Source organism: Hippopotamus amphibius, chromosome 11 (assembly GCF_030028045.1).
Source record: "Hippopotamus amphibius kiboko isolate mHipAmp2 chromosome 11, mHipAmp2.hap2, whole genome shotgun sequence".
Taxonomy (NCBI): Eukaryota; Metazoa; Chordata; class Mammalia; order Artiodactyla; family Hippopotamidae; genus Hippopotamus; species Hippopotamus amphibius.
This window is the reverse complement of record NC_080196.1, coordinates 23,668,993-23,692,824: the sequence shown is the minus strand read 5'-3', so window position 1 is coordinate 23,692,824 and position 23,832 is coordinate 23,668,993. Positions and strand designations below refer to the sequence as shown.

General features: G+C 47.1%; 1 protein-coding gene and 1 pseudogene across 2 annotated transcripts; one reads left to right on the top strand and one right to left on the bottom strand.

Annotated features, from left to right (window-relative positions):
• Positions 1–4,528: 4,528 nt before the first annotated feature.
• LOC130832030 (BOLA class I histocompatibility antigen, alpha chain BL3-7-like) lies at positions 4,529–8,249 on the bottom strand. Of its 2 annotated transcripts, XM_057700570.1 has the most exons (8): positions 8,135–8,249; positions 7,545–7,814; positions 7,075–7,350; positions 5,867–6,142; positions 5,638–5,748; positions 5,167–5,199; positions 4,979–5,026; positions 4,529–4,815 (listed from the first exon to the last, which is right to left on the bottom strand). In XM_057700570.1, exons 1-8 carry the CDS (start codon positions 8,205–8,207, stop codon positions 4,811–4,813), a joined length of 1,092 nt encoding a protein of 363 aa, XP_057556553.1. In that variant the 5' UTR covers positions 8,208–8,249; the 3' UTR covers positions 4,529–4,810. The 2 variants fall into 2 exon arrangements, with proteins under 2 accessions (XP_057556553.1, XP_057556552.1); XM_057700569.1 differs by lacking the exon at positions 4,529–4,815 and having other exon boundaries at positions 4,890–5,026; positions 8,135–8,230.
• Positions 8,250–19,983: 11,734 nt separating this feature from the next.
• On the top strand, positions 19,984–20,219 carry LOC130832039 (cysteine-rich protein 1-like; annotated as a pseudogene).
• The last annotated feature ends 3,613 nt before the right edge of the window (positions 20,220–23,832 follow it).

The window sequence follows — 23,832 nt, the reverse complement described above, 5'->3', positions numbered from 1 at the left end:
TGGCAGAGTGTGTCAGTGCTGGACTAGGAGCTTGAGCTGGAGACTGTGGAGCCCAGGGGAGGGTGTGGTGCATCCAGGCTGGGGCAGCCCCAGAGCTACTTGGATTTGATTCTGAAATTCATTCAGGCATTTTCTCAGCAGAAGTTTGGTGCTTGTTAGTGTTGAGTTGTTTGCATGTCCAGCACCTCAAGGACAAGTGTCCTGAGCACGGTGCCCTCTTACATTCACACTGTGCCCTGTGACTGTGCTCAGGAACCTGCTCTCAGAATCTGAGACAGTTGACACAGGAGAGACCTGCGGGATCATAATCTAACCCTCCATTTACAGGAGATACACAGAGAACTGTGAGGGTTGAATAACTTGCCCAATTGACACAGTTCATGGCAAAGCTCAAGTCTGCAAGTCCCCATCCAGTGCTTTCTCAATACATCCTTCAGCCAAGTGCAGACCACTCCTCACTGCAGAGCTGACAGTGAATAAGGTTACAGACAGTTCCCTTGACCTTCCAACCAGGATGAGAATCACTGCTGGTGGTCTCTTCCTCCTCCTCCTCCTCCTGTCTGATGGCAGGGACTGTGGAGGCTGAGATCTAGAGGAGAAACTCCTCAGGTAGGGAAGGAATACAGGGTTACCTGTCATTGGGTTCCATCGGGAACCTCTGCTTCCCCAGCCAGGCCTGGACAGACAGCCCTGAGACAACTGACCCCGGGTCCCTCATGTCTTCCCTTGTGATCTCAAATATACATTCATTAGTTCTCCTATTCTATTTGTCACGAGCATGTCACGAGGTCCAGCTGATGTGCCCAAAGTGGGTATTACAAAGGCATGGCTACCAGAGGAGGGAACACTGGGGGCCCACTTAGATCTGCCAACCACAGGGTGCCTTTGGGACCATCTGACAACATGCTCTGTCACAGGGCTGAGGCTAGGAATGCAGAGACCAGAATAAAGAGTTCAAGTCAAAGGTTTTGGGGCTCACTGCGCAGGAATCCAGATGAAAATTATGATCCCCAAAAACCGGCCCACTCTTCCAGGTAATTTGGGATTAAAAGAGAGAACTTTGTTGGTGCAAATATAAAGGTAGGAAATGGAAAGAAAGGCAGCAGGGCTGAGAGTTAATGTCGTCTCACTATCATTGACAACAATCCTTCCAGTTTCTGCAAGAACCACAGTGGTGAATCAAGTGGTTATGTGACGGGACCACCATCCCTGGGTCCTTTCAGGCTTTGAGGATGACATTAACTTCTTTCATTTCCCCAAAGATACAATATTGTTTTTACAGTTCTGCCTTGGCTGAGCTTGGGAGGCTTTTTCAGGAGCTTCTGCTTGGCCTTCCTTGCTGAAAGCTTTTACTCCACAGGTCACAGAGCCAACATGTGGATTCTTGCCAGCTCTAAATATGTCCAGTCCAATGTCATATTTGGAACTTGGACAAATTATCTTCAAGTGGATGTGTGGATACTGAGAACCCACTGAGATATGGGTGGACCTAAGACAGGATTCAAATTATTTCCTGTCCCCCATAAGCCTCTCTTCTAATGGGAGTTAATGATGGTACTTTGGTTCCCCAGGTATCAGGGTCAAATTGGATTCCATACCCAATAGACTTAGAAGGATCTAGATATTCCCTTTCATCAGTGAATGGAGATCAGAGTAAATGGCCACAGGTACCTTTATGGAAGGACGAATTACTACTGCACACAATTGCCATGGTATTGCTGGGTACTTCCTCAGGGGACCTAGGCACTTTTCAACCAATGAGTTCTAAGAATTGGCTCAGGTCTGGAGATTGGGTAGGGCTGGTAACTTTCTATTGGTAGTAATCTCAGTCTATAATTCAATCATTCTTGATCTATTAAATATATTAAACGACATTTTATTGGCTGTCCATCTACCTTGCCCCTAATAATACCATGATCTAGTAATGATTTCCATAAACCCCTTGCAGTCAGAATTTCTTGCTTCCTTTCTGACACTGATGATTAATTTGGGGCTTCAGCCCTCTTTTCTGCCTTGCTGTCACGTGTCCTCTGGCTTCCTGGGATCCTGTTATCTCTTTTGCTGCTGTAATATTATCTCCCATATCAGCCCCAGCCTAGAAAGGACAGACACAGTGAGGTCAGTACTCTGCTCCCTTGCTCATTCCTTATTGCCTGATAAATAGTTTTCTTTGGGAAATAGTCACCTGGGGTTTTTTCCAGTGTTGTTTTATAGCAGCATACCTGCTTCTCTGAGCCTTTTCACGTCTTTCTGTACAATTGCATGGCAGTTCTGGCATCAATGCTTCATTTAATGTGTGCCACAACTTTTCATTAGCACAACTTTATTGAGATGTAATTCACATATATAATTCAACCATTGAAAAGAATTGGTTTTAGCATATTCACAGACAAGCGTGACCATAGCCACAATCAATTTTGGAAGATCTTCGAAACTCAGAAGCATTTGTAGAACATTGTCACCCCTGCACCCATTTATTCCTGTGCAGTCGGCCCCTATTTACTTTCAACACTGCCCTCAGCCCTAGGCAAACGCTAATCTAATTTCTATCTAAATATATTTGCTTGTGGACATTTCATATAAACAGAATCAATCAATTTGACCTTTTGTTTGTTTTCTTTCATGGAGCATAATGTATTCAGGGTTCATCTGTGCTGTACTAAACATCTGTACTCCATTCTTTTTTATTTCCAAATAATTTTCCACCTTAGGTTAACACTACTTTTTAAATTCATTCATCAGCTGGAGACATTTGAGCTGTTTGTACTCTCTGGCTAGTATGAATAATGCTGCTATGAATATCATGTACAAGTTTTTGTATGAAAATCTCTCTTCTCTTCCTCTTTCGGCTGCACCACATAGCTTGCAGGATCTTACTCCTCTGATGAGGGATTGAACCTGTGCCCCTGAAGTGGAAGTGTGGAGTCTTAACTGCTGGTTCACCAGGGAAGTCCCTAAGTATGGACATATGTTTTCATTTCTTCTGCATAAATAGCTAGGAATGGAATTGCTGAGCCACATACTAACACTATGTTCAAAGTCTGAGGAACTGCCAGACTCTTTTCCAAAGTGGCAGCACCGTTTTATATTCCCGCCAGCAGATTACAAGGCTTCCAGTATCTCCACATCGTCTCTGAGGATATGAATCTTGGTTTCACAGATTATCAAGGAGGTGATGTCTCTTTTTTTTTTTATTTTTATTTTTTTCATTATTTTTTTGGGGGGTACACCAAGTTCAATCGTTTTTTATACACATATCCCCGTATTCCCTCCCTTCCTTGACTCCCCCTCCTCGAGTCCCCCCCACCCCCCCACCCCGTCCTCCAAGGCATCTTCTATCCTTGAGTTGGACTACCTTTGTCATACAACTTCCCACTATCTATTTTACAGTTGGTAGTATATATATGTCTGTGCTACTCTCTCGCTTCGTCTCAGCTTCCCCTTCACTCCCCACCCCCTCCCAAACCTCGAGTTCTCCAGTCCATTCTCTGTATCTGCGTCCTTGTTCTTGTCACTGAGTTCATCAGTACCATTTTTAGATTCCGTATATGAGTTAGCATACAATATTTGTCTTTCTCTTTCTGACTTCACTCTGTATGACAGACTGTAGTTCTATCCACCTAGGAGGTGATGTCTCTTATTCTCCCCATATAAATTAAACTGTGAGTTACATTTCCTATTACAGCTCATAAGCTTGAGGAAACCAAAAGTGGAGCCTACACCAAGATTAGTAGATCTAAGGGCACAGAGAGACTGTGGGATGAGAGAATATAGAAATCCAACATGAGTTAAATCAGGATGGGAAACTATTGGGTCTCTCCTCTTTGCTAATCCCAGAATCTGGTTCCTTAAGAAAGGTGAGCAAAAGATGGAAAGACTAATTCAGAAAACAGCCTTAGAAGGAGGAAAAGAACTTTATGAGTTTGAAAATTTCTCTCTTAATACCACTGAGAATCCTGTGTGCAGGAACCCACTGGATTTATGGGCACAATGACTGGAGAAAATGACCCCTGCTGCTGTCAGAGATGGGGACACCCAGAGCAGAACAAGACCACAATTCTAACATGGAAAAGAGTAGTTGTAATTTCAAAACACTAAAGAAGCAAAATATAAACACGCATGAGATGTGGGATGAGGGTAAGATCAAGGCCTGAGCCTAGGATGACCTCGTTACAGGAAGCCTTCGCTGTCCCACTGCTGGGGACATGACAAGACCCTCAGGGTGTCTTTGTTCCGGTGATCACAGGTCCCGGTCACACAAGATTCCACTGAGGGACAAGGACAAAGGAGCTGAGAAGATGACCCATCAGAGCAATGACCATGTCAAAGCCCACTGAGTGGGCACAGGCCTTGTCCACCTTCAGCTCCTCACAGCATTCTCCTGTCCTTCCTGTAACTGACTCAGCACAACAAACAGATGGCTTCTGGAAGGTTCTCACTGTTTCCATTTATTTCCTCTCTCAAACTTTAGGAATCCTCACCTTTATTATCCCATCAATCCCTCATGGCACGAATCAGAAAAAACCAATTCATATTAAATTTTATTTTCAGTAGGAAAGAGTATTAATCAGTGCAACACGAATAAACACAGGGATAGAGGTGGCCCAGTCCCGCCTCTGCTGGAACAGGAAAGTGGATCAGGGAAGAGCACACAGGTCAGGGTGGGCAGGGCTGGGCCAGTCTCCCCACCTCCTCACACTATGCTGATAGGAACACATACACATTCAGATGCCACTGCAGAAAGAGGAGTCAGGGGATCTGAAGTCACAAAGTGGGACCGAGCATCACTCAGTCCCCACAGGCAGCTGTCTCACACTGTGGAAGAAATCATCACGAACACATTCAGGTCAGTCATGGAAGTGCTGACATTCTCAACAGCCCCCCAACGTGCTCAAATGTCCCACTCAAAGATCCCCAACACCCAGTGTGTCCCTTCTGCACCAACTAGTCTCCCAACCTAGGCCCTCCAGGGTCTCACCTTTAGGATCCGTGAGAGACACATCAGAGCCCTGGGCACTGTCACTGCCTGGGGGAGAACAAAACCAGGACGTGATCAGACTCACAGGAGAGAAACCAGAGAAGGAACGTTGAGAAGGGTGCGCCCCCCACGGCCTCCTGTCTGCAGCCTCACAAGGGTCTCAGGAATCACATCCCCTCCTCACTTACTTGCAGCCTGAGCATAGCTCCCTCCTTTTTCACCTGCAAGAAAAAAACATCACCTGAGAGGCCATGGAGAAGACTGAGTCATGAGATCCTAGAGGAACCCCATAGTTGTGGACCCCCAAGTAATTTCGGGAAGTGTGATCAAAAAATCTAGGACAGGATCAGGAAACGAGATGTGCAGTGACTGGACCAACGGACCTCCTGGAGGGCTGTCCTCAGCAAGGACCTTCCTCGCTCACCTCTGACTGCTGGGAATTTGGTCCCCAACCAGAATGATCCAGGTAAAAAAATTTGTCATTTTTTTGTTTGTTTGTTTTTTTAATAAGTACTTTACAAAAGAGTAAGTGTTAGCATCAGCCCAGACTCCACATGTGTGTGGAGGGAATTTTCCAGTAATGAGGCAGCAAACGTCTAACTGGGCTTGAAACCCCACAGTGAGACAAGAAAGTTCAGATCCCTCCCACCCTTCCCTACCTGAGCGCCTCTTCCTCCAGATCACAGCTCCAGTGACCACAGCTACAATGACCACGAAGACAACCAGGCCAACAATGATGCCCATGATGGGGACAGAGGGCTGAGGGGGTTCTGTGGAGGAAAGGGAAGGGGCCCTGACCTCAGGTTTCAGTCTTGACTTTGCTGAACCTATCCAGAAGGGCCGCTGCTTTATCTGAGAAAAAGCTCCACCCCCCATCTTCCCCCTTACCCCATTTCAGGGTGAGGGGCTCCTGAAGACCCTCGTGCTGCACACGGCACTTGTATCTCTGCTCCTCTCCAGAAGGCACCACCAGGGCTGCCCACTTCTGGAAGCTTCTGTCCCCTGCAGGCCTGGTCTCCACAAGCTCCATGTCCTGGGTCTGGTCCTCCCCATCACGCTGCCAGGTCAGTGAGATCTCCTCAGGGTAGAAGCCCAGGGCCCAGCACCTCAGGGTGACCTCACGGTCAGAGATGGGGTGATGGGTCACGTGTGTCTTTGGAGGGTCTGAGGAGGAAGAATCAGAAAATGCACACTCTGTGTTCCCTCCATGGGCCACTGAGGCAGCATCATGTGACCATCCTGAGAATGGGCAGGACAATGTTTTTTTTCTGCCCCACCTTTATTCATGTTTAATTAACAAAAACTTGTATATATTTAAAGTGAACTACATGTTGTTTTGATATACATGTACATTGACAAGTTAATTAACAGCCAGGCTAATTAACACATTCATCAGCTCACACAGTTACCTTGTGTGTGTGTGGGGCAGGGGGAGGAATGAGAATGATTAAGATCAACTTTAAAGTATATAATCCAGTGTTGTTAACTACAGTCTCCATGCTCTACATTAGGTCCCCAGAACTTATTCTGAACCTTTCTACCCTCTGACCTAAGACATTCAGCACAATGGTTTTGAAAATAAGCAGCACAAAAGGCAGATACCAGCCCAGACTCCGGGGTCTGGGACTATCCCCTAGTCCTTGGAAAGTTCTAGAATGAGAGACTAGGGTAGGAGGCTCCAGAACCGCAAGGGGGAGAATACAGACTAAAGGTCCTGACTTTGTTGGAGGGCGAGTGACTGACTCAGAACAGCTGGAGTCCCGCCTCCTAAGATGCTCTCGGGCTGAGCAAAGGCCTGAGAGAGAAAGTCAAGCTTCACAAGATGGCGGCCGGGGTCAAAGGGCGCCGCTGAGCAGTTATTTCAGGGATGGTTTCCTGCTTCTTCCCCAAAGAGACTGGATTCCTTAACTGTCCTTCAGAGACGTGGGGCCCCTGGCGAGTCCCTGTCTCGTACAGAATGTGACAACCTGGGCGGACTCCTCCCTCTCCCGACAAGAAGCCGGGGCGGTGTTCCCTCAGGGACCCCGTGTCCTCTCCTCGTGGGAAGCCAGCTCCAGCCCGAGGGGACGTCAGGGCGGCCCCGCGGCCCCTCGTACCTGCGCGCAGCAGCGTGTCCTTCCCGTTCTCCAGGTGCCTGTGGAGCCACTCCACACACGTGCCCTCCAGGTAGTTCCTGTCCTGCTCCGCCACACCCGCCGCCTCCCACTTGCGCTTGGTGATCTGAGCCGCCGTGTCCGCCGCGGTCCAGGAGCGCAGGTCCTCGTTCAGGGCGAGGTAATCGGCGCCGTCGTAGGCGTCCTGCACGTACCCGCGGAGGAGGCGCCCGTCCGGCCCCACGTCGCAGCCGTACATCCTCTGGATGGTGTGAGACCCTGACCCCGCCCCGACCACCCGCAGTGACTAAACCCAGACTGAAAATGAAACCGGGTCAAGTCCCCGCGTTTCCTCCCGGGTCGGGGCGGGCCCCGCCATGTTGGGGGGACCCTCGGACCCGGAGACTCGGGGCGACCCCGGCCCGTCCCTGGGAATGGGGGTCGTGACCGGGACCCGGGCCCGCGTCGCTCACCGGCCTCGCTCTGGTTGTAGTAGCCGAGCGCGGTGTTCAGGTTCACCCGGTAAGTCTGTGCGGTGTCCTTGGCGATCCGCGTGTTCCGATCCCAATACTCCGGCCCCTCCTGCTCCACCCACGGCGCCCGCGGCTCCAGCCTCGGGTTCGGGGCGTCGCTGTCGAACCGCACGAACTGCGTGTCGTCCACGTAGCCGACGGCGATGAAGCGGGGCTCCCCGCGGCCGGGCCGGGACACGACGGTGTAGAAATACCTCAGGGAGTGGGAGCCTGGGGGCGGGGAGGGGTGAGAGCCGGCCCGACCCTCCTCCCGGCGCGGGGCCCCGGGTCCGAGGTGGTGGGGCCGGGAGGGGGGAGGGGGGAGGGGGCGAGGGGCTCGTGAGACGGAAAAGGTGGGGGAAGGGCCGGGACCTCGGGGGAGAGAAGAGGGGGCGGGAAGCGAGGGGCGGACAGGACGGGACCGGGGGGGAGGGGCGGGTCTGGGCGGGGGTGAGGGAGTCGCTCCTTCCCTGGGGGTCCGGCCCCCCGACCCCCGGGCGATCCCCTCGCTCCTCCCCGCAGAGGCCGCTCCCTCCCGACCCCGCACTCACCCGCCCGGGTCTGGGTCAGGGCCAGGGCCCCCGAGAGCAGCAGGAGGAGGGTTCGCGGCGCCATGACCCGCATCCTCGGGTCTGCGGAGAAGTGAGTCCCGGCGGGGCGGGCCGGTGGAGACTTTATACCCGGGAGCCGCGGGGACGCTGATTGGCTTCTGTAGGAGCCGGACACGCAATGGGAGTGAGAACTGGGGCCGCGTCACGAGTGTCCAGGCGGGAGGGCGCCGCACAGGTTGTGAGAGAGAAAGTGAAACTCGGGGAGACGGGGATCCCCAACCCGGAGCGTCCCCGCCCAGACACCGCCCTCCCGCCTGAGACCCTGAGAGCCTCGCCCTCCCGGGGACCTGGGACTTTGCCCTGATCCCTCCCTTCCGGCATCGAGAGCTCCTTGTCACACTGTGTCCCCGAGTCCTGGACCAGGGGCTGTAGTCAGCGATTTTCAAAATATTTTCTTCAGAATATTTATACAATCTTACAAATTAGTGAGGACCCCAAATATAATTTTGTTTATGTGGTTACTTCCATCAATATTTTCCATAGTAGAATTATAAATTTTAACTTATTTATTAATTTATTTAGAATAATAATAACCCATGCACTTAATATGAAAAATAACTATTTCCCAAAATAACATGGTAGTGGGAAAAGTGGAGCTTTTTACATTTTTATATTTTTCCAAGTCTCTTTCTTGTCTGTCTCATTAGAAGACCACTGGATTTTCATGTTTGCTTCTGCATTGGATCCGTTAGTTTGTTTGAGGCCTTTGAAAATAAAAAGGCCCACACATATGTAGGAATAGTTATTTTTAGTAACCTTTTCAGATAATCGTGGATGTTCATCTTTGATACAAAACTAAAACTACACAAGTGGTAGTTTCTCAAAGGTTATTTTCAAAGTGGACCTGAAAACATATCATTGACTATTTTCTATTCTGTTACATTAAAATCCATAAGCCTATTTTGCACATTGAGTGTCTCTTGTACTAATGTAAGATTATTTTACGGTAATAAATTGTTTCACTAAGTTTTATAGACCATCCAGTGTCATTCATTCTTTCAAGTAAACATTGTATTCCATGAAGAAGAGGGTAGTTCAGCTAATAGGAATTATTTACCTTGGGACATAGTACTTTGGAATGTAGCAGAAGTGCTTGATGTGTACTTACTATGTCATCATAGAAGATACTTTTAAAATGTGGACTTATGGATGATAATTTAGGAAAGATAAGAATTTCTACTTTTTTTGCTATAGTCTTACAATGTTCTGTACAGCAAAGTGATTCAGTTATCCATACATGTATATATTCTTTTATACATACATGTATACATTCTTTTTCATATTCTTTTCCATTATGGCTTATTAAGGAAAGATAAGAATTTTTAATGTGTCAGCCAGGATGTTTTAACCTGCTTTTTTTTCTGCAAGTAAGTTGTGGTGAAAATAATTGCTAGTGCAGTTTGCTACCGTAGTCTCCATTCCTGCTAAGTTATACCTCAAAGCAAACATCAACATAGTGAAAAGTCAAATAATATCTTAGTGATGCTATGAAAGTAGTTTTCACCTCATGGATCTCATGAAAGGGTCTCAGTGACGTCCAGGGTTTCACAGAGCACACTCTGAGAACTGCTGTTCTGGATAAACCAGGGAGTCTTCCAACGGATCCCTGCCTTTGCCTCCTCTTCATTTCGGAGAATCCTTCTCCCTGAGCTGGACTCCCTGCCTCCCCAGTCATAGCTGAGGGCCCTGCCCAGGCTCCTCTAGGAGAGAACTCACCCCCTAGAAAGTGGTGCTAGAGAGTGTCCTTGTCTGAAAAGGGAGGTGCAGGGACAAGTGTTTCCCCTTTGGACCTGGGAACAGTTTGTGTCTGAAGGCACCACACCCACTCATAACCTATTTGGTTTTGTTACACACCAGCTTAGTATGTATTCAGATCCCAGACAGAAATGTGACATCATCTCTAAGAGAAATAATATTGGCCCTTTCATCTCACATGGGTCTAATGCATCTGACTTGAGGCCCACAAAGCATGAAGAGCAGTCCTGTCCAACAGAACGTTCTGTGGTGAAGGAATTGTTCTATATCTGTCCTGTCCAGTCAGGTAGCCACTAGCTACATGTGGCTATTTAGCAGCTCCAAGGTGGCTATTGTGCTGAGCACTTTAATTTAAATAGCCGTATGTGGCTAGTACCTAACATATTGGGCAGTGCATATCTAGAATGTTCTTCATTTTCAGTCTGTTCCCCCCAAAAGATACTGTGTAACTCATAGATTGACATATTAAAATAATCTTCATATGGAAACCATGGATTTGTCTATGCAGGTCTTAGATGTATCCTTAAAGTACAGCATGTCCAGAAAGTTTCATTAATATGTATTTTAACAACTAAAGTGTTCAGACGTTAAACAAACAATAGTTTATCACCTTACATAAGTGTTCAGAAGTGCCTATCACTGGAGATAATCCTTGTCTATATTGTCAATACAGTGAGCTCTTAGTGCTGTTTTCCTTAACCTGGTGAACATAAGCAGACACAGAAGTCTTAACCTGGCCCAAGAGAAAGTATTTATTGAACACAACAGATATCTAGTACCTTGTAGGAACTGTACCTATTGTAAAATTATAAAGTAGAAGATGTTACCTTAGAATCCACCACCTTAGACTTCTTTACTGACTGCTCCTGCTATACTCCACACCCCTCCCTCCCCACCCCAATTCAATCGTTTCCTTTCATCTTTGGGCCCCGCTCTCCTAGATGAAAATATACATGAATTTTTACATTTGTGGAATGAAGAGTTACATGACCCAAAGATGAAAAACCATCACAACCAATAAATCTCTGTCAGTCAGACACTTGCAAGATACAAACACACGCCCCTATTCCAATGCAAAGACATATAAAAAATTTTGACAAACAGGTAACATGTCTCAGTGTTCTTCAGCCAAAGACCACCAGCAGCACATCTGTGGGCAAACAAGTTGGATTCATACTGGAAGCAGCGAGGGAGATGACACAGCTTCTGGGACCATGGTGTCTAGTGTGAGGTGTTAGATAGAACATATACAGGATGTGGGCTTTGGTTGGGTGATTTTGAGGAGGGTTTAGGGAGGAGGGGCTCACTCTAGACTGGGTGTTGCCAGGAAGTGGGGGCAGTTCTATGACTGGGCATCTTCCCTGTAGGGAGGGCAGACTAGAGTGAGGATACAGCTGTGATTAGAAAGAAGCAGTGGTCACTCTTATCAGCGCGGGGAGAGGTTTGGTACATTGTGAGGAGAATAGTCCTGCCTTGTTTGGTCTGTGCTTGGGCAGAATGATGTTGTGGTCTTGTTTTGTCTCACTGTGTCATGGTCTCAGGTATTTTTGTCTGATGTGGATGTTCTGTGAGGTGACGTATGTGCAACAGCAGGGTAACACAGCCGCGTGGTGAGCACCAGCCCAGCTTCCGATGACACTGAGGCCTAATGTGAGTGTCCGAGCAGCTCCTGATGTCTGGGGCTGCTTTGTCCTTCCTCAACTCAATGTTTTAAAATAACTACATCCTAGAATAAAAATAATTAAAGACTGTTAGAAAACAATTTAGAAAAGAAGAAATGCAAATGTCCAACAAATATATTAGTAACAAATACATGTAAAGAAATATGAATATGTAGAATAAGAAATGGGAGTAAATTAAAATCTATCATCTTGGCAAAGACAACAGTATGAGGAGAGTATTGACAGGAATTTAGTGAGAATATCCTGTCATAAAGATTGATGGGATTGAAAACTGGTACAAAAATTTTAAAGGTCACTATGCAAAATGTCTCAATAACATCAATTTGTTTAAATTTTGACACAGAAATTTCCCTTTTAGAAAATTATCTGGCGAAGATAATCACACATTCTCAAAAACATTTATTCAAGGATATTTCTTGAGGTATGCTGTATAAAAGCAAAAAATGGAAACAATCTAAATGCGATAGTCACTCTAATGATGGCAGCTATGGATAGAGGAAAACTTACTATGTCTCAGGCAACGATGCCACATGATTTACATAGTGGGTCAAATTTATTCCACAGAGCAAATCCATGAGGGTTTGCCACCAAACATGTGATTCCTTTGCCCAGACGGGAAAGGGAGACTCAGAGAGGTTAAGGGCCGTGTATTTCAAGGTCACCTTGAGTCGGGATCTGGAGACACTGGAGATAAAATGAAGAACAACAGTTAGGACCCTGGTGATGGGAGACAGGCTGTGCTGTGAGGGAGAAGGACAGAAATGACAAAGATAAATGTAAATCACTAGTGAGCTAAGTGCTGAGAGGAAACAGTTCATGATACCATGAAAGCAGAGAGCCAAGAGCCCTGACAGCTCCCCTACCACTACTTCAATAATATCTGAAGGTCATAAAAGATATAGGGCATATAAAACAAAGACAAAATTCTATACAATTACATAAAGTCATAGAACCAAAAAGAGCTCTCGGAAATTAACAATAATGTCACATAGTGTATAATTCAATAGACGAATTGAAGAATTACAGTCATACTCTCAGTAAGTAGTAGGAATGGAAAAGTAATGGCGAGGAGGAGAGAAGACCTATAAGAATATTCCTCTATCAATAAAGAGATTCCCGCAAGTAAATAATACAAGTTTCAAAATAATGGAAAGTAGGAAATAATAAAAAATTCTTTTTCAAGAAAACTTCTGAGTTTACATACAAAAATTTACATCTTAAATGGCCTATTCAAATAGTTACTGCAATAGATGAAAACAGACCTACATCAAGAAACATCACAGTGAAATTGCAGAAAGAGAATGGAAAAGAAGAGGCCTTGGAAACTTCAAGAGGCAAAAAACACAGACCTAGAGGCTAGAAGACAGCGAAACAATGCCTTCTGAATTCGAAGAAAAATAGCAGTATTTCCAGCAGAGTTCTATGTTTGGTCAAGATGAGAATAAGTCCTAGGGTAGCCTAAGACATTTCAGAGTTACAGTGTTTTCCTTTCCATGTTCTCTTCTTCAGGACACTATTAGGCAAAGTAGGGGGAACTGATGGAGAAAACCAACAACAGGGAAACATGGGATCCAGGCAACAGGAGGAGAGAGAGGCAGAGGGCTGCCCAGGATAAGGGGAAGGAGATCCAGGATGTCAGCCCTGTCCCAGGTGTGCAGGGACCTGTCCCCGTGTGGCAGCACTGAGGGCTTCGGGACAGTCTATGCAAAGAGATGAAGTTGGTAGAATATCCAATATGCTTGAATATATTCAGGAAGACTTAGATTCTGCACAGAGTTTTAGAATGATTCAAAATGAGTACAACAAAAGTAAGACATTATTTATTCCAGGGGAAATTTAAATATCCATTCAAGAAAAGAAAAAGTCTACTACATGCTCACTTGTGACTAGCATTTCCATAATCATAACAATGCAAACATTGCACACTGAGTGAATCAAAATTACAAAACTGATAGATTTATAATTATAAATTATAACTATACTGGGAAGACAGGGGTGTGTGAAAGAAAAACCAATTGACTAAACATGATACATAAAACTGCAAAACAGAGGAGTGTTATAGGCATGCTTTTTAGAGACATAGAAGAAACAATTAGAGAATGGGCTTCAGACCTAAAACAGCTCATCTCTGAGATTCAAGTGATGGGGGACATGGAAGATTGGGGACATCGGTGTAGACATCAAGTCTTGTAGAATCATTTTACTTTCTAGAACTATGTGCATATATCCATCAGCTAAATAAAAAGACAATCCAATAGATGAGAGAATGGACTTTGGACTTAGGAATAGTTCTGTAAGGAGAGTCATAGAAATGGAGCAGTAGTTGGAAGGAAACTGTACACAGAGTGGTGGATGTTTATGCGAGGATTCTGCTTTGATTTATTTAGTTTTGTTTAATTTTAAAGGGAGGAATTGCAGCATGTTTGTAGGCAGGAGCGAAGGAGTAGTTGCGAGTGGGAAACCAATCACACACGGGAGGGAGGGGCTGGATCCTGCGCCCACACTGAGGGGCAGCCTCAGACAGGAGGGGACCATCCATCATCGCTGTGGGAAGGTGAGGATACAGGTGCAGAGGCGGGCGTGCGGGGGGAGGAGGATGCACTGCTCACCTGAGTCCCTTTTTTTATTTTCTGAGTGAAAAAAACAAGCTCATCATTAAGAACAGGGAGTGGGGAGAGAATGGAAGAGATTGAGGAAGGAGGAGGAAGTGGGAAATAGCTTCTCAAGAGGTGTGAAAATGACCTGACTCGGGAAATGGCATCTGGAGAGTGCAGGGTGGGGGCCACTGAGGTCTGTGCTCATCAACTTAGAGAGAGAAAGTTCTAGCACTTGGGCACCAGCAGGAGGATATATAAAAAAGCAAAAGAGAATGCAACCATATACCTCCAGTGTGAGGATTACATTCTTTTTACTTTGTTATTTATCACTCTCAACACTCTACTACTTGTTTTACAGTGAACATACATTATATCCTATATTGTACATTACACATATACATTATAATCAGAATTAAAATACTTTGTTTAAATTTTGAAAAAGGAAGGCAGGTGGGTAGGAAAAGTGAAGAGCCAGGGGCACAGAGCTTGACTGCTGGGCTAGACTCAGGACCGTGTTCTCTGCAGAAGCCAAGCAGCACCCTTCTTTTTTGGGTGTGGTCATTTATTAGGACCTTGTCACCTCTTTCATGCTTTTAAGATGGTTTTTATATTTCACATAACATTTTCAGCTATTTGCAGGGAGCAGAATTATCCCTACAGTGCAGCCCATCTTTTCCAGTAGTGGAATTTCTATAGCAGAACAGCTCAGTCAAAAGATGACAGGTCCTGGAGTAGAGAATGTGCGTCCTAATGCATGACCTGAAGGTCATGTGTCACGGGTTTTACAGGTGTAAGTAATTTTGATGTAATTTTTGAAAGCATTATTTACCTGCACACAAGGGAATTAAAAAGATACTCAAGAATATACAAAATAAATAATTCATGTTCTCCAGCTCATCCCCCATTTGCCCAAGTCCTCTATTCAGAAACAAATACAGTTAGTGATTTCTAATTTTCATTCCCCCAAGATATATCTATGCATTAATGAATACTATTATGTCTGTAAAAGAGCTCAGGCCACAGGCCAGGAGAAATTATCTGCAAATTCACATATCTGATAAAGGACTTGTTTTAGAATATACGTAGAATGCTTAAACTCAATAATATGAAAACAATCTAAAAATGGAGGAAAGTCTGAACAGACACCTCTTCAAGATGGTATATCAATGGAGATGCACATGAAAAGATGCTCAACATCACGTATTAGGACATGCAAATAAACACAACACTGATCTATCCTCACTCACCTGTTAGAATAGCTAGAATCCAAGCACTGATGATTTCGAGTACTGACCTGGATATGGAGCAACAGAAACCCTCACTCACTGGGGCAGGAACACGAAGCAGAACCGTCACTAGAAATGATGGTCAGGGGACTTCTGGGGGCACAGTGGTTAAGAATCCACCTGCCAAGGCAGGGGACGTGGGTTTGAGCCCTGGCTGGGAAGATCCCACCTGCCGGAGAGCAACTAAGCCCATGCGCCACAACTGCTGAGCCTGCACTCTAGAGCCCGCGAGCTACAACTACTGAGTCCACATGCCACAACTACTGAAGCCTGCATTCCTAGAACCCGTAATTCACAACAAGAGACGCCACCATAATGAGAAGCCTGTGCACCGCAACAAAGAGTAGCCCCTGCTCACACAACTAGAGAAAGCCCACCTGCAGCAATGAAGACCCAACACAGCCAAAAACTGAAAAATAAAGAAATGATGGTCAGCAGTTGCTTATAAAGCTACACATAGACTCTCCATCCAGTGTACTGGGCACTCTAGTCCTCATGCAACTCATTTGAAAACGTACATTTGCACAAATTCCTGCACACCAATGTTTATGGCAGAGTGCCCCTTAAGTGGGGGCTGCACATAGTGACTTCCTTCTAAAGACTACAGTATAGAAAGCAGAGAAGTAAAAATAAAAGTTCACAAGGAGAAACCTGGGAAATGTACCTTAGCCAGGTGATGAGGTGAACTTATTAATGATACTCAAGTGGACAGTATACACCCTTGATGTGTGGAGAACGTCACTTCATCTTTATGTTCTTCTTCCCCAAAACAGTTTACCCCAGTCAACCAATTCGAATAGAGGGACATTCTACAATATCCCTGAGCAGTACTCAAAAACATCAAGATCATCACACACAAGGGACATCTGAGGGACTGTCACAGCCAGAGGAGCCTGAAGGAGACATGATTGGGACTTAACACAATGTGTCTTTGATAGGATCCTGGGTCTGGAAAAAGAAAAACTAATGAAATCCAAATAAATTTTAGAGTTTAGTAATAATGTATCAATATTGCTTCATTAGCTGTGACAAATATATGATGGTGATATATGTTACCACAAGAAACTGAGTGTGAGATATACAGTAACGTTCTACTAACTTTGCTACATTTTTTTGTAAATCTCAAACTACACTAAAATGAAAAAAAATTAATATCCACCAGAAACGAAAAGGGAGTGGGAGAAACAATTATTGACTTTCAGTTTTCCGGGGTGTTTTCATCAATGAGCTGGGGAGAGGGGTTGTGGAGAGAAAAGATGGAAACTTCAGACACAGGGCAGGGCTGCAGGGCTCTCCTCTCCTCCATCCCTGCCCCACCCCCAGTCTGACCCAGAGCTGCTCAGAGGCATCTTCATCTCCCATTGCTGTCCTGCCTCCAGGGCAGCCGTCTCCGACAGACCACAGCCAATCCTCTCCCCAGACCGTGCTGAATGGGAGAGAGCAGAGTAGTGGCGCCCCCGTGTGGCCACAGGACTGATGACAGGAGACCTGAGCTCCCCTTTGACCTCATCACCAGCGACCTGCCCAGGGTTTCCTTGGGCTCCCAGCAGCTGGTCAGTCTGTGCACGCAAGTTGGCTGTTTATCCAGTGTCAAGTTCAAAGTCTAAATTGTTACCCAGAATACATGCTGACATGGACATTTTTCTCCCCATTAAATGACCAAGAACTTTGGCCTCAGGGAGGATCAGATATCAAGGCCATAACACCTGGTTCCCAGGTCCAGGGTGGACCCTACAAACATACTGAATGTCCTCAGTCTCCAGGGACGGGACCTTGAACCTCAAGTCCTTGTCGCTTCTTCTGGCTGTTGACAGGGGTACAGGCTCTTCCTCCAGGGAATCAATTCTGGAATCTCCACCCCTAGGATGGGGTAGAAGAGGGGGAGGAGGGGGATGGGGAGGAGGAGGAAGAGATCCCCAGGGTAATGGCCTATGGAGATGGGGAGGCTCCTGGAGAAGTGAGGAGAGGGAGGAAAGAGTGACATTAGGGGATGGAGGCCAACAGGAGTGGAGAAGGAAGAACCAGAGAGGAGAAGGGCAGGAGCGGGTCAGCTTAGTGGACACGTGTGTAGGGAGGGTGGGGTCTGTGTGGGGAGAGGCACAGGGGCTTCTGGCCTGGGTGCTGGTAGAGGCTCTATTTTTCACCTGGATGATAATTACACAGTATACTTATGTATTAGGTATTTTTCTGTCCTTACAGGTATGGTATAACTCAAATACACAAGGAAGAGAAAGAAAAGGAGAGAGGAGAGGTGATTAAAGGAATTCCTCTCTTCCGGGGAAATACCCCCACCCCAGTCCCCACTCCACACCCAACACACGTGATGCGGGTGGGCGGCAGGGAGACTCAAGGAAGGGAGAGCCCATCCTCAGCTCACAGCCAGGGGCTACCTGGACATTGTCCCTTTATGAGCAAGACAGTGGGGACCACTGTGCCACAAAGACTGGCTACAGATCTTTGGAAAAAGACCTGCCCAGCTGGGGGCCATGGTGGTGGTTCCTGGAGAGCAGAGGACAGGATGTGGAGTGGAGCCTGGAGACCACAGTGGTGACAGGGAGATCAGCCATGAGTCTGGGCCCAGATATCCCCCTAACATTTCCCTGAGACACGAAAACGACCTCCACCCTCCCCAGACCTACAGAACCCAAGCGCCCCAACACTGTACCCAAGGACACCAATGGTGAACCCTTCTGTCCAGGCATCAAACCCTCTACCCTTTGAAGCCTTGAGGGTGCCCTCCTCACCCCCCAGTGCTGGAGCACAGGTCCCAGTGTCCTCCCTGTTCTTCCCCTTCATGGATGCAATAGACAGGGACCTGCTGTCTGGATCTGTCAGGCCTCTCTACAGCCACGTCCAAACCCTGAAATTAAAGGCCCTGTGGTCCTGAACCCAAATCTAATTTCTGGCCCTGATGTTGACCCAGGATTTGTGGTCATAGGTCAGGGGAGGCTCCCCAGGGCCCCACAGGCTGTAGCTGAGCCAGGCCTCCAGCTGAGCAGAATCAGCAGATTCTGGACATAAGACTGGGACCTGGAGGAGACACATCAGCCACACGGAGGTGTGAAAAGCTGCCTTTGTCTCTCCCCTTCCATCCACAACCAGGAAACATCCACAACACACCACAGGTGACTCTGCCCAACACTGGGGCTCTGGAGAATCCCACACAACGTGCACATAAAGGTGGGTGGACTGGGACCCAGAGGGGAGAGCAGAGGCAGAGCCTGCGATCCTGTTCTCCAGCTGTGGCCACTGAGCTGGAAGCCCCAGAACACCCAGTAGTAGCAGCAAGGTGACACAGGAGTCCAGCCTTCCAGCCTCAGCGGTGCCCAGGGCCCCAGGTAACTAGGCAGTAGGAGAAATGGGTCCTGGGACCCCAACCCACCTGCCACTGAAATGCCCATAACTATGGCCCCTCCAACCAACTACTCAATGCAGTAGAGCCAGAGAACTGCACAACACAGGACATGGCAGGGATGCCTGTACCACCCCAGCTCCCCCCAACCCCCCATTCCCCTGTGATTCAGGGCATCCCGGACACGAGGGAAGAACCCACTATCCCAGGTCACCAGGCAGCGATGCCAGCAGCACTGGCGGCCACAAGGCACCAAAGACCTGGAGGCACAAGAAACAATAAGAAGGCACTGGGGCCACCGCCTTGGTTGGGGGGTGGAAAGTGCCAACTCTCACAAACAGGTAACGCAAGTAAGAGAACCCAAACCTGTGCTCTAGCGCCACCTCCTGGAAGACAAAAGAAAAGGCCTCTACTTAATCTCCTCTGTTGAATTGTTAGAATCAAGTAGGAAAGTGCTCCCTACTTCAAAGAGCGCTGGCAGAGGAACAGCACAGCAAGCACCATGAAGAACCACAGGAACACTACATCACAGAGTGTAAACGACAATTCTCCAGAAACCAAACTTAAAGTCATGGAATATTGTGATAAAACGGATCGCGAATTCAAAACAGCTCATGAGGAAACTCAACAAGCTACAAGAAAACTCAGAAAGGCAGTATAATGAGCTCAGGAACAGTGTGAATGAACAGAAGGGATACTTTTCCAAAGAGACTAAAACTCTAAAAAAACTATACAGATGTCAGTGTACATATGTGGCACGCTTTCTTTAAATTGATACCTAAATGTTTTATTCTGATGCTGTTATAAGTTGAATTTATTATTATTTTTTAAATATTATTTATTTATTTGGTTGTGCCGGGTCTTAATTGTGGCAGGTGGGCTCCTTAGTTGCAGCTCACCAGCTCCTTAGGTGTGGCATGCGAACACTTAGTTGCAGCATGCATGTGGGATCTAGTTCCCTGACCAGGGATCGAACCCGGTCCACCTGCATTGGGAGCACAGAGTCTTAACCACTGTGCCACCAGGGAAGTCCCAAATTGAATTTAAACATTCACTTTCCAAGTCCCACACTCCAGTCTGCTCCTGCCCGGCCACCCGCCCCAGACCCGGTGCCACCATGCCCAAGTGCCCCAAGTGTGACAAGGGAGTGTACTTTGCTGAGCGGATGACCTCCCTGGGGAAGGGCTGGCATCAGCTTTGCCTCAGGTGTGAGAAATGTGGAAAGATGCTGACCTGGGGCAGGGGGTCACGCTGAGCATGAAGGCAAGCCCTACTGCAGACACCCTGCTACACGGCATGTTCAGACCCAAAGGCTTTGGGCGCAATGGAGCGGAGAGTCACACTTTCAAGTAAACCCAGGTTTTGGGGACCCCATCCCCCAATGCCCGCTGGGCCGCTGCCCCTCCAGCCAGATGGCAGGCCTTCCCCACAGTCACCTGGGCTCCCCTGTAGAACCCCATGCCCTCAATAAACCTGGACACTTGGAATAAAACAAAGCAAAACAAAACAAATTATATTAATTTTCCTAATTTTCTATTTCTGGCACAGAACTCTTAAAATCCTTCAAATTTCCTAAGTGATGAGAGCCACAAAGGTGTGTTTTGTTTTGTTAAAGGTTGACTCTTGGACAGAACCTAAGGATGGGAGCTGGTTACCAGGAGAACCAACCATGTTAATATGGAGTTGAAACTTTCAGTCCCACCCCCGTCCCCCTTCTCCTGGGAGCTGAGAGGGGCTGGAGGTTTCATCAATTGTAATGGCCCCTGATATAATCAATCGTGCCTATGTCATGAAGCCTCCATAACAACCCATAATGATGGGGTTCAGAGAGCCTCCATGCTGGTGAGCACATGGAGTATTGGGGAGAGTGACACAATCTGAGAGCACATGGAAGCTCCACGCCCTGCCCACACACCTCGCCCTATGCGACTCCTCCCTCTGGCTGTTCTGGAGTTACATCCAGTAGTCCAGTAAGTAAAGTGTTTCTCTGAGCTCTGTGAGCCACTCCAGCAAATTAATCTAACCCAAGTGGGAGATCATTAGAACATCCCATCTGTAGCCAGTTGGTCAGAAACACAGGTGACAACCCGGACTGGTGGTTGGCATCTTAAGGAGGGGGGCAGGCTTGTAGGACTGAGCACCAACCTGTGGGGTCTGATGGTATCTGCGGCAGATGGAGTCAGAATTGAGTGAATGGGTGGTGGTGGGGAAATCCGAATATTGGAATATTGGAATTTGATGATCACAATATTACATGGTAAAGAAAGAAGGACGGGAGGTGGGAGAAAAAGCCTGGATTTTCTCTGAGATGGTCTGTCTCCTGCAACACAGAATGGTCAGCCTGCGAGAGGTGGGAGAGCTCCAGCAAACAGAAAAGAAACAGTAATTTTACCCACTGTGATCTTACACATTCTCCCAAGGAGCTGAAATAGAAAGTTTGATTTCTCCCCTCCCTTCCTAGAGCTTTAGGCAAAGGTTCGGCTAAGTAACTGATGTTGACCTGTGCAGGTATACCTCGTTTTACTGCATTTTGAAGATACTGCATTTTTTCCAAATTGAAGGTTTGTGCCATCCCTGTGTTGAGCTCGTCATCAGCACCACTTTTCCAACAGCAGTTGCTCACTTCATGTCTGTGTGTGTTGGGCTGCACCCTGCAGTGCTACACGGCCTGTGTTTGTCCAGCTTCAAGACCAAAGAAAGAGCCCAGAGTCAGCACAGAGACATCAGTGGTGTGATGGATGGGGAAGCCTACACGTCTGAAGCAAGATCCTGGAGCAACACCCCACCGTGTGCGGGGGTCAGGGTATATATTACCAGTAACAGGGGCATTGACATCAGGTGGGCTCATTAGTTGCCAGGGAAACCAGTAGAAGGACACGCCCCTTACATCCCCCTTGATAAGAACAATCACTAGCCGGGGTCAGGGCCAAGTACGGAGGAAGGTCAGTCGTGTGAGCAGGCTGTAGTGAAGCAGGCCGGGGAGGGGATGTACAGAGAGCAAGAGAACAGCCATCTGAGTGGCCTGACCATACATTGTGTCCAAATTTGGTAATTCTCACAATATTTCAAACTTTTTCATTATTATTATATTTGTTATGCTGGTCTGTGATCAGTGATCTTTGATGTTATTATTGTAATTGTTTGAGGGCACCAGGAACCACTCCCACAGGAGACAGGAAACAATGCATAAATCTGTGTGCTCTGACTGTGCCACCCACCAGCCACTCCCCCATCTCTCTCCCTCTCCTCAGGCCACCTGATTCCCTGAGACACAACAACATTGAAATTAAGCCAACCAAAACCCTACAATGGCTGCTAAATGTTCACGTGGAAGGAGAGTTGCACATGTTTCACTTGAAATCAGAAGCTGGAAATGATTAAGCTTATGAGGAAGACACGTCAAAAGCCTAGAGGGGCTGAACGCTAGGCCTCTTGGGCCAAAGAGTGAGCCAAGCTGTGAAAGCAAAGGAAACATTCTTGAAGGAAATATATTGTGCTGTTCCAGTGAACAGACGAATGGTAAGAATGCAAAACAGCCTTATTGTGGATATGGAGAGAGTTTTAAAGGTCTGAATAGAAGATCAAACCAACAACATTCTCTTCAGCCAAATTCTAAACCACAGCAAGACCCTAACTCTTTTCAATTCTGTGAAGGCTGAGAAGGTGAGGAAGCTGCAGAAGAAAAGTTTGAAGCTAGCAGAGGCTGGTTCATGAGGTTTGAGGAAAGAAACGGTCTCTGTAACATGAAAATGAAAGGGGAAGCAGCACGTGCTGATGTAGAAGCTGAAGCAAGTTATCCAGAAGATCTAGTGAGATCATTAACGAAGGTGGCTGCACTAAAGAACAGATTTTCAATGTAGATGAAACCGCCTCCTATCAGAAGAAGATGCCATCTAAGACTTTCATAGCTAGAGAGGAGCAGCCAATGCCTGGCTTCAAAGCTTCGAAGGAGAGCTGACTCTCTTGTTAGAGGCTAAGGCCCCTGGTGACTTTAACTTGAAGACAGTGCTCATTTCCCATTCCAAAAATCCCAGGGCGCTTAAGATTTACAGTAAATGTACTCTGCCTGTGCTCTATAAATGGAACAACAAAGCCTACATGACAGCACATCTCTTTATAACATGGGGACTAAATATTTTCAGCCCACCACTGAAACTGACTGCTCAGAAGAAGGTTCCTTTCAAAATATTACTGCTCATTGATGATGCACTTGGTCCCCTAAGAGCTCTGATGGAGATAACACAAGACTTTCCTTCCCCTTCAGCTTTCCCTGGTTGCTCATGGACCAATGACATGGTCTTAGGTATGTTGGGTCACCCTAATAAGGGCAACACCCCCGGGACAGTGGAGAAGGAAGGTCACAGGTACCTGGATGCCTGGACATCCTCGTGGGGCAGAGCCACCCTGGAGCCCTGGAACTGCCCGCCTCACTGTCATGGGACACACACAAGCTTCCATCCTGTGAGACCAATGATATTTGTGTTCTGCTGCACACACTGAATTAATACATATCAGGAGAACAGGACTTCCCAGGAGTGTGTGGCTGTGGTGGGCTGTTCTGGAGACAAGCAGAGATAATATTTAGTGTCACCTCTGTGGGTGCTTGGGCCATTATTGTAAGTTAGAGAAAGGGAGAGCTGGGCCAGAGGGAGCAGCACAGGGAGACGAGACTGCTGCCCTCCTCATCTTTCCAGCCGTGGGGTCTGGCTTAGGGGAGGGTTTGAGTGTCCAGATGTTAGATTTGGGAGTCTTTGTTTCTTCACTTAGTGTCTTTTTTGCAAACCAGATCTTCTGCTCATCCTACCCAGGATCAGAAGCACTTCTGGTCACCTCCTCATCACCCTCTCTGATGGCAGGGACTATGGAGGTTGAAATCTAGAGGACTAACCCCTCAGGTAGAAAAGGAATGCAGGGTCCTTCTGCATCAGATTCCATGGGGAGTCTGTGCTTCCCCAAACTGGTTTGA